Source organism: Gekko japonicus, unplaced genomic scaffold (genome assembly GCF_001447785.1).
Source record: "Gekko japonicus isolate JY-2015 unplaced genomic scaffold, Gekko_japonicus_V1.1 scaffold3279, whole genome shotgun sequence".
Taxonomy (NCBI): Eukaryota; Metazoa; Chordata; class Lepidosauria; order Squamata; family Gekkonidae; genus Gekko; species Gekko japonicus.
The window spans coordinates 150,941-162,112 of NW_015162572.1; the positions used below are offsets into that span (position 1 = coordinate 150,941).

General features: G+C 46.0%; 1 protein-coding gene across 1 annotated transcript in view; it reads right to left on the reverse strand.

The window, feature by feature from the left end:
- SORCS2 (sortilin-related VPS10 domain containing receptor 2) overlaps window positions 1–7,794 on the reverse strand; it is a gene marked incomplete at its 5' end in the record, with an annotated part of 92,216 nt that extends 84,422 nt beyond the window's left edge. Inside the window, 4 exons of the mRNA XM_015406426.1 lie at window positions 1,362–1,480; window positions 4,946–5,010; window positions 5,907–5,980; window positions 7,630–7,794. Of these exons, the coding sequence (XP_015261912.1) occupies window positions 1,362–1,480; window positions 4,946–5,010; window positions 5,907–5,980; window positions 7,630–7,794 (423 nt within the window). The remainder of the gene's footprint in view (window positions 1–1,361; window positions 1,481–4,945; window positions 5,011–5,906; window positions 5,981–7,629) is intronic.
- Between the last annotated feature and the right edge of the window lie 3,378 nt (window positions 7,795–11,172).

Here is an 11,172-nt window from a genome sequence, read left to right on the forward strand (position 1 = left end):
CGGGAGGCATGGGGGGGAACCACCCGGCGCGTGCCGGATGCCACGGAAGCCCGGCAGGGACGCGATCAGGCGCCCGCCCTTGCTGCGCAGTTCCCGGAAACTAGTACCTTGGAGGTACTAGTTTTTTACTGCGCGGCTTCGGGCGGTAGCCATGGAACAGCCACGGGAGCTCTACGCTCCCCAGATGTTGCGGTGAGATCGCGCCCGGAAACTCCGCCTCTCTTCCATCCCTCTTGCGTGCCTAATGCTCCGTGTGACCGCGGCCTTTATACACTTTCCCTGAAAGATAAGAATGGCACCTGAACTTGAGTGAAGTATAGTTGCTTAGAGACCATGAGATTAAAGAACAGATTTTGAGTAAGGGTCAAGGTTTTTTTTCTGGTGGAATGCGCCAGAAAGGAGTTCCGGAACCTGTTCAACAAAATTCTTTTAAGAATGTTTAAACATTCATGAGATCAGTATACAGACTGAAAACTTCATTTCCCTCTTGAGAGTTCTGGTACCTCTTTTTCCAGAAAAAAAGCCCTGGTACGGGTGAAAAAAGGGCAGGAACAACCTAAAATTTAGCAAATCAATCCACAAGATAACAGATCCAATCTTCAGGCTCACCAAAGTTATTGCGAAGGTCTTAAATCTTTCCTAAATTCTTAACGGTGAACTAAAATTCTCTTAACACACCCCAGTTTTCATTCCAGTATTGCAGCATTGATGGTAAGGATCTCATTACGATATATTTTGTGGGAGAGGTCCCCCTCTTTCTCTCTGCTTTGGCAAAGAACGTGTGGGTTCAAGCGGCAGAGAATTATTTTGTAAACACACACACGGTTCCAACTTGTTGATTTTGAAGCAGTTATTGCATTATGGCGCATTTTATGCCTTTCCTTGAAAATTCGGTTTTTTGGGGGGGAGGTGTTGAAAAGCAGAGCTGTGCCCTGGATACGTTTGCCAATTTCCAGTCTGATATCTCAGTCACCAAAGGGAAATCACACTGTGCTGTATTTTGAATAATCTCTCCCATTCATCCATCCATAAAGCAGGTGTAGGGTCAACTTAGTGCTCAAATGTCAAACTGAGACAAAGCAAAGCTGTGACCCTGATAAGTGCGGTAGGAGGCTATGCTCACAGGCATTCCCTATCTAGCATGCTAGCTTTCTGCAAGAGACGCTTAGAGGTGGTTTGCCATTGCCTGTCTCTGCATACAGACCCTGGTATTCCTTGGTGGTCTCCCATCCAAATACTGGCCAGGGCCGACCCTGCTTCACTTCCGAGATCCGACAAGATCAGGCTAACCTGGGCTATCCAGGTCAGGGCCCTGTTAACATACCTCCATTCTATGATCTGTCTGCTGGTGGGGACATTACCTGAAGGAATATGTAGTCATCCTGCACTGTCAAGGAGTTGCGGTCGATGTGGCCAAGGAACGGGGCTCCCAGCTGTTCACCAGAGCAGTTGTGAGAAGGACAGACCACGTAGCGAAAATCTGAAGAGAACACAAAACGTTTCACGGGCAGACTGCAAATAGATACCAGACATGCTGCTTCATACGTGCCGGCGTTCTTTCCACACAGCAGCTTACTAAACTGAGCCGCGATGGTAACATACGGTACATGACACAAAAGCTCTATCTGACAACTGGGTTGTGTTTGTCATACCGTTCATACTGTCTGCGATGGGCTTCTCTTCCACCAGCATTTAGGCCAGTGGGTGGAGGTAGGAGAAATCTCACGCCAAGGCATCGCACCAATCTGTCTTCCTCAGCATCTGTCTTCTTTAAATAGTAATTTCTCGGACCTTCCGAGTAGGAAGTTACTGAAGCAAACGAGGCAAGTAGCTACGGTTTCCGAGGAGCTGAATGTGGGGCAGGAAGACGGCGGCTTCTTCTCCCCCTCCTCAGAGCAGAGGGCTGGGCTAGGGGACAGGAAGTCAGTTCCTGACTACTCTCCTGCTGTGGCCGACTGTCCTAAACCCTGGCCTTGAATTGGGCCTGGAAGCAGTGACATTGAGGAATTTCAGACAATCCGGAAGAGGAACGGTTCCCAAACGGTTTCTGGTCTGTCATTTCAGACAGAACCGTTTTAGAACCGGTTCCCTACTGGAATATATTTGTAATTTCAGACACAAACGCTTCTGTCCCATTTAGGAAACGGGGCTTAAGCATTTTACCTGTCAACCGCTTCCAAGTAGTCTTCAGTTTCCTCTCCTGATTCCGATGCGCTTTTTCCCGCCGTTTTTCGCCTGCGCAGGCGATCTCCGGCTTTTTTAAAAAAATGTTATAGCGCTATAACGGAACAGCAGTCTATCGACCCCAGTGGAATGACTGGAGTGTTTTGTTATAGCGCTATAGCACTATAAAGCGAACGTTCTAAAAAAAAGCCGGAGATCGCCCGCACGGGCGAAAAATGGCGGGGGAAAAGAGGGGGGCAGTCTGAAATGGCAAACTGCTTCAGATCCATCTCTTTACCGGAAGGGGAAAGCCATGTATGAAATGGCAGCCTTATACCGGTTTACTCCATGACGGATCAAAAACGGCTTCAAAACGGGTTAAAAAGGGTAATGTGAAATTCCTCATGGTCCCTACAATCCACTCCAGCTGCAGCATTCTGTACCAACTGTAGCTTCCAGTCTTTACAGGCAGCCCCATGCAGAATGCAATGCAGTAATCTAAACTATGGCTGCGGTCACATGCGCCAGTTGAAGCAGAGGGGAAGCGAGGCTATTCCCTCTGGAAGAATTTGTCACACAGTTGGGAGATCACACCTCCCTTTGTAACTGTGGGTGCAGCGCGTTACTGTGTGATCAGACGCAACTGTGGGTGAGTCGGGGTCTTTTGGCCGCTTGTTTCCCATGTGCATAAACGAGGAATTGCACCTCTGCACTGAGGGTCCCCTATGGAGTATGCAACGATGAGCATACTGCGAAGGGGGGGGGGGACGCACGCAGCCGGGATGGCCTGATCAGACCATCCTGACGGCTTGAGAGCGGGCTTGAGTGATCAGACTGGGGAAAGTCCAACCGTGGCCCGCCGGAACCCATTTACTACCGGACTTTCCCCGGTGTCTTTTAACTTCGCTTCTGCGGTGGAGCAGCACGGGTTGTCGACGACCACAGACCTGCTGGTGTAGTGGTTAAGTGCGCGGACTCTAATCCGGGAGACCCGGGTTTGATTCCCCACTCCTCCACTTGCACCTGCTGATGTGACCTTGGGTCAGTCACAAGCTCTGGCTCAGCTGTCCTTGAAAAAGAGCAGTTTCTGTCAGAGCTCTCTCAGCCCCACCTACCTCCCAGGGTGTCTGTTGTGGGGAGGGGAAGGGAAAGGAGATTGTAAGCTGCTCTGAGACGCCCTTGGGTAGTGAAGGGCGGGCTATAAATCCAATCTCTTCTTCTTCTTCTACCTCACAGGGTGTCTGTGGTGGGGAGGGGAAGGGAAAGGAGATTGTAAGCTGCTCTGAGACGCCCTTGGGTAGTGAAGGGCGGGCTATAAATCCAATCTCTTCTTCTTCTTCTACCTCACAGGGTGTCTGTGGTGGGGAGGGGAAGGGAAAGGAGATTGTAAGCTGCTCTGAGACGCCCTTGGGTAGTGAAGGGCGGGCTATAAATCCAATCTCTTCCTCTTCTTCTTCTTCTGCTCTTTTTGGGGGAGTGCAGCCCCATCCAGAACAGCAGACATCTCCATTCCTGGATCAGCCCTTCCCCCCACCAGTAGCACCTCCATTGAATCAGGATCACATTTCGTCTTATTAACCCTCCTCCATCCTAAAGCTGCATTCAGGCACCTGTTCTTGGCTTCCACGGTTTCCTTGAGATCTGCTGGGAGTGCAAGATAGACTGAGTGTCATTCGCAAATTGGTGTTTCCTTCCCTTTGTGGGGGCGAATGAGAAGGCATAATTTTTTGTACAGAAGCCTTTCTTCCCCATGCCTGGCCCTGTTTTGAGGCATTTATTATCTACACGGGAGCCAGCACTTTATTGTTAGATACTGTACAGGCCTCCAGCAGGCAAAACATTGGAAATGCCACTCATCTCCTCTGTAATTGAGAACGATCTGTTCTCAAAGCGCTAGGCGCCCTGATGCATTGGGTGGCCTTGGATGGAAAAAAAGTCTGTGACACAAAGTCTTATCTTAGTCCAAAGTGAATCATGTGCCATCTTTGTAGGGTAAGTGAACACTTCATAATACAAACACTGTGAACTCTATTCCTTGCTCTAACACCAACACATACTTTCGCAATATATGCATTCACGTTTGCCAGTTTAGAATCGAACTTTTCCTGCGTGAAAAGCCATAAGAAAAAACAGAAAAGCTTCAGAAGGAAAGGAATGTTTATGGACTATTTGTTTCATGGCAGTTTAAGTTATTGGTTATTAAAATCAGTAGCCCTTTTTTAAAATGGAAACAAACTGACCAAAATCTGTCAGTTCTGTCACAGATCTGTCACAGATTTTGAGACCATTAAACCAAAGTTTAATGCAACCCCCCCCTCCAAACAAAGAACTAGTGGATCAAGTTGACACTGGCCACATACCCAGCCTTAGTACCCAGCCTTGCTAAATGCTTATTGATAAAACTAATTTATAGCAGCTGAAGAATGAGCTTCCCAGTTGTGTGTTAATCTAACCAAGACTTTTGCTTTTCTGCATTCTCATTTTCCTCACTTGTAAGTTCCTGTTTCTTGGGGGAATGTCTGCTCCTCATGCATTTTGCTCCCTCTAGTGGTTGATTTGGTATTACATCGGTTTATATAAACATTGCAGTTTAAATCTACAGGGAGATACGCCAGACATAAACCAGTGCAATATAAATCAACCACTAGAGGGAGCAAAATGCATGTGTAACAGAACCCCCTCTCCCCAAAGAAACAGGAACACACAAATGAGGAAAATGAGAATGTAGAAAAGCCCCTTTAAAAACATATCAAGAAATGGCTTTCTGTATTCCAATTCCTACCTCCATCAGCATCCTGGATTTCCATGTAAATTAAATTAGGGTCTTGGTCAACTCCATCAACAGACCTGGGAACATAAGAACATTTAAAATTACCATGGGATTGCTATAGGCACTGAATAAAATGGAAGGATTTTGGACTTAGTTGCTTTCCCCCAACACCCCATTTTCTTGACCCAAAGTGGGGGAGGGGGAATTAGATGTTCTGATGGGCTACAAAGCAGGCTTTCTGCACAATAGGACTACCATTTTTTTAAGAAGCTTCCTCAATACGACCAAGAGCAGAAGCCTTCTGCACAATAGGACTACCATTTTTTTAAAGGCTCAGAGAAAAGTGACTTGCTCCAAGACAGCCAAGCAGTGACACAGTGTCTCCTAAAAATGTATTCCATTTGACAGATAAGAACGCTGTGACTGACAGGATGTGACTTGCTGGTGGCCAGATGACCTGTCCACAGCAGGAAGATGTCAGCGCAACAAAACAGTCCTAGCTGAAAGGCTCCATTCCTACAACTCCCCCCAACCTTTCTTTGCCTGGCTACCCAGCAGAAAGACCACCAGCAGGCGCCTTCACTAAGGCTCAGATGGTGGATGGCGTTTCTGGCTCTAATCTCCCCAGGCAAAGTTATTTTCTGACAAATTTAATGTGGATTCTGGCAGCTCAGTAACAAAGCAAAAAAAGTTTCTCAGAGAACCATGGAGGGACATTACCAGAATTTATCCGACAGTTTTATCTGTTTCCCTCTACCACTCACTCAGCGGTTGCTATCTGAAACAGCCGTGGGAAGGAGCTGGGCCATGGCTGTTTCCCCTGAGCCTAGCTAGGCTCATATAGGGTGAGGCGGTCTCAAAGATATGCTGGTCCATGGCCGTATCATCATCCTCCAAGACAGAGAAGCATTCTTTTTCTCAGATAATCTTGTCTTTCACACTTTCCTAGCAAGCAACACTATGCGTCTCTTACCAAAAAATATGATCTTTTGAGACGTGATCCTGAAGAAGAGTCCATTGGATCCCCAAGTCAGTCGATACATAGAGCTTAAAGCAAAAATACCAAAAGTCATTTAGTAAAATTCTTATTTAATCATTCCCGCCAACAGTGCAACAAAGGAGTTTTGAGACTGAGGAGAATGTGGAATGGAGAGGGAAGGGCTTACTATTTACTGAGTGCGATAATTTTTATTGTTTATTATAGGTACAACTGTTTTTATTGTTTATTATAGGTACAACTGAATATGGACAAAATATGACTGAGAGGGAAAGAAATTGCCTTCGTGATACTGGACTGTTTACACATGCACATTTGCCACATTCGTGGAGGGCCAGCATGGTGTGGTGGCTAGACTAGGATCTGGGAGACCCAGGTTCGAATCTCCAATCTGCCATGGAAGAGCTCGCTGGGTGACCTTAGGCCAGTCACATGCCCTCAGCCTAACTCACCTCACAGGTGATTCTGAAGGTAAAAAGGAGGAGAGGAGAATGGGGAGAAATATGGGGTACAAATGAAGTAAATCCATCAATCACATGGTGAATGTTCTGACAAATCATCAGAGATCTAACATCACTCTCAGACCAGCCGATGTCACCTCGAACATAATTTTCAAGGGAGTCCCTTCACACTTTCAGCTGTGGGACATCAAGTGATGTGCCTACATTTTTTTTAAATTAGTTTTATTGAAGATTGAAACAATAGAATGCAGTATTTAGTAAAGCATGAATGGAAACAATTATAAAAGGATCATTAAGCTTGTGGTGAATCAAGGATTGCCATTACAAGTTATCTGCTAACTTTGAGCTTCTCGTTCAAATAATTAAAAATAAAAATAAATGGAGTTCAAGCCAGTTTTAAAGATCTTTCAACTACTTAATGGTAAAGATATGAGGTGTGTGAATCAGTTAAGAGTGCTTTCTGTAATGTTCATTCTGAGTCAGCAAAAACATGCCTACATTTGTGATCCAACACACACTGCATGGCCCCAAGACACGGGTGATGCTTTTCCAGAGCTAAACTATGTGGCATATTTGCCTGCAACAATCCTATTCATATCTACTGAGAATCGTGCCCCTCAACATTAATGGGGTTACTTAAAGGCTCTTCTGCATTCTCATTTTTGTTGCTTGTGTGTCCGTATTGCTTCGGGTTCTTTTTTTCTTTTCCGCATGTGTTCTGCTCCCTCTAGTGGTTGATTCGATGTTACATCACTATATGTGTTCTGCTCCCTCTAGTGGTTGATTCGATGTTACATCACTATATGTTCAGAGTATTTTCTTACAGTGCAGGAAAATATCCTCAACATACAGCGATGTAATATCAAATCAACCACTAGAGGAAGCAAAATGCGTGCAAAAAAGGAAACAAACCCCAAAGCAATAGTGACACAAACGTGACGAGAAAGAGGATGCAGAAGAGCCCTAAGTACGCAGAGGACTGCAACCTTTCAGTGCCATCCCAAACAGAGCTACACCCTTCCAAGTCCATTGAAGTCAATGGGCTTAGAGGGGGTAACTATTCAGAGCTGCAGTGATAGTGATTGAACCATATGCTTCTAAACTTAGAAAATATTTCAATAATCACATTTGGCTGATAGTAATTGAATCATATGCTTCTAAACTTCTTAGAAAATATTTCAATAATCACATTTGGAGATGATGCACATAAGGTCACATAATGCTTCTGAACTTTTTACCTGTTCGTCTTTAGTGAAGGCAAGCACTTTGTCTTCCTGCTTGGGATGAAAAATCAGTGTTTCCACAAAGAAATCGATGGGCTGCTTTTGAAAAGTAGCTCCTTCGTCTGTGCTAATAAAAAGACTCTGGTCCCGGTCACTTTGGGAGGAACTTACAAGAATTATCTGTAAAAGAAAAAAAGTAATGGATCAATAAAGGTCATATATTATATGCAGGTATCTTTTCTATTTTACTGTTAAGAGGCAAGGGGATGCAAAAGCTGATAAACATACATGCTCTGAGCTTACTGAAAAATGCAAAGAGTTCAGTCCATTGTCAAACACCATAGTGGGGCTGCAAGTTTCCAATTTTATGTACTGGTCCAGAGATCACAAAAAATATTACATCAACCATTGAACTATTCCATTTATGACGAAATCCTTACAATTACAGTCTTGGAAAATCACTTTAACTCTCGGTGCTTTCCCCAAAGAATCCAGGGAATTGAAGTCTGGTGAGGATTCAGCCAGATCTTTATTGGAAACTCTAGCCCACCCACCCAACATCAGTTCTCAGATTTCCCTGGAAAGAGGAAGACCAGTTTAAGTCTGCAGAACAGGCACACCCAATCCCATGTCTCAGTGACTGGGCCAATTCACACATTACAGCATATACAAGTTTCAGGGTCTTTGCCCTGTATCAAATGTGATTTGTGGGTTCTCCTAAATTCCTACACAGGAGGGTATGCAAGTCAGATCAGGGCCATGTGACGTATGGAGTGGGGGGCACCACCTTTTCTCTAATGTCATTTTCCGGACCTAAAATGCTCCAGGGGGAGGCAGTGCTATTTGGCCCTTTGGGAGAAACACGTTTCAGATTCAAACCACCTGCAATCGTACAGGAACTATGATGCGTGTGGCTTAACAGTCCAGTTTGTTAAACTTTTAAGAAACGTGCTCAGTTATTACAGCAGAGAAGAGTTACCTGCTTAACATGAGATTATGGGTTGCCCAAGAAATGCAGCATAGCGCTTTTCCCAATCAGGTTCTCAGATGCCTACTCCTAGGCAGGGGTCATTTCGTAGAAAAAGAGGTGTAGGAGCTCATTCGCATAACTTATTAGCATAACTCATTTGCATATGCCACACCCCCTGACATCACTGGAAGTGTGTCAGAAGGCACCACTCAGGCTCCACTGGACTGTTTTGGATTGCTAGCTATTGGGGGGGGGGGAACATGCAGATCTGTCCTCGCAGAGGCAGGAGGGCTTGTACCTGAATAAAACTTGGTCTCAAAGGTGCCACTGGACTGTTTTGAATTGCTAGCTATGGGGGGGGGACGTGCTCCTTGTGGCCCAACTGAGGGCTGCTGGGAGCAGAGGGCGGGGCTTGTTGCATGTGCCTGCCCCTGGCCTCCTTACTGCCGGAGCTCCGCTCCTGTGCGCTCCTGCAGGAAATGACCCCTGCTCCTAGGCCACGGCCAACTTCTGTATGGCCAGGAGGTTACCAAACTAGTCTGGACCTAGAACAACCTGACATTCTCACAACCTGGCTGGCATCTCCGAGTGCTTACTGTCAGGACTCCACCAGTAAACTGCATATGCACTCAGATTATCATTAGTGGGGAAACTGAGGAACAAACGTGCTCCATGAAGCAGACTTAACTGGCTGTTCTCTTGAGCCTTTACCAAATCTACGCTGGAGAACAATGACATAACATGTATATGACACACTCACAGATTACTTCTTTTTCTTATGAGGAACCCTGAATAAAATCTGGCAAGGCCGCTGAACAGAGGTCATTTCGGGGGGGAACACGGGGGAACACAGTTCCCCCGGGTGAGGTACGGGGGGCGGGGCACATGACGAAGCCCTGCCCCCTGCTTCCGGCCGCCCCGCTTCCGGCCCTCATTCAGCCAGGAGGAGGCAGGAGAAGAGGGAGGGTAAGTTGCTTCCTCCCTGCCTCTCCCCACCCCTGCCTGCTGGCCCCAGTTTTGTCTTGTTTCCTTGGCTGTGTGATTACTGGGAGGTCTGTTTTGTTTGGATTTGGACACTTCTGGTGATGTCAGGGGGTGTGGCATATGCTAATGAGTTATGCTAATGAGTTCCCCTAGCTCTTTTTCTACGAAATGACCCCTGCCGCTGAGGTTCAGTGTTGAGGGTTTTGCGGTCTTCCGTATGTTCCATGGCTGCTTGATTTACCTATCCCCATCCTCAATCTAAGCCCACGTGAAGATATATTTTTACAGAGATTCTTGGATGACACCAATTCCTTTTGAAAAGCCTCCCCGTCCCATGAAATATCCTCATGTACGTTGTGACCATCCCCTCCCCGTTGTAAAAATGCCCACGTGACTTTTCCACATTTCCTTAAGGCTCCTGGCCATTTCTACAGTTCTTTTGTACACCACATACACCCGCTTTCCCCTGAGTGTCTAACAATGCCATACCCAACAAAGGAAAGAAACTGGATGCCTCTTAACTGGTAATTAAATTAGGAGTTCCAGAAATAGACGACGGCTGAGACTGCTGCCAAAAAAGAAACGGAGATGAGGAGGAAGCCACCAAGCCAGCATCTCACGCAACAGAGGAAATAAAAGCATGAATCAGGATAACATGCAACCCTGCATATATATCAGGGAAACCCGTAATGTTGTCATCGTAACATTAAAAGGAATTATGTGCACCTAAGCAAACAAGTAATTGAGTAGAAGTGGGGGAGAAACAAGAAGTAGAGCCAGAGGGGTATAGTTCCTAGAGTGGTTAGAGTGTCAGACTAGGGGCTTTTCTGCATTCTCATTTTCCTCGTTTGTGTGTTCCTGCTCCTTTGAGGGATTTTTTTCTGTTCCACATGTGTTTTGCTCTCCCTCTAGTGGTCAATTCAATATTACATTGCTTTACGTCTGGCATAAAACCCTGCAGTTTAAACCTGCAGGGAGATATACGGGACATAAAGTGATATAATGAATGACACATATGCTCAGACCAACCTACCTCACAGAACAGAAGATCAACCTTCCAACAACAAACCCACCCCATGCTTTTATCTTCCGGTTTACAGGTGAACTTTTAAAGGACTCAGAATGTCGGCCACTGTGAACTTTATTAAATAACAGACCTACTATATAATTAATAGGAAAACCCTGTAGTTGTCATTAGTGAGAAGCTCTTGAAAGAATTCAGATATTTGGATGTAAATGGCATTGCTGAAAAATGGCCCCATAACACTGACAGCCAGAGGCCGGACCACCACTGTGGTGTAGTTACTGCTGAAAGATCACTTCAGTATGGTGGGACTGTCACGGAGTGCGCTCCTGGTGTCCCCAGGTCAGCTTTCAGACCAAGAATCCACTTGCACCCTGCTGAAGTCCCACTGTATTGAACCACACTGACACAGTCCTTAAGAACATAAGAACATAAGAACATAAGAGATGCCAATGTTGGATCAGGCCAAAGGCCCATCCAGTCCAACACTCTGTATCACACAGTGGCCAGAAATACCAGTGCCATCAGGAGGTGCACCAGTGGGGCCAGGACATTAGAAGCCATCCCACTGCTGACCCCC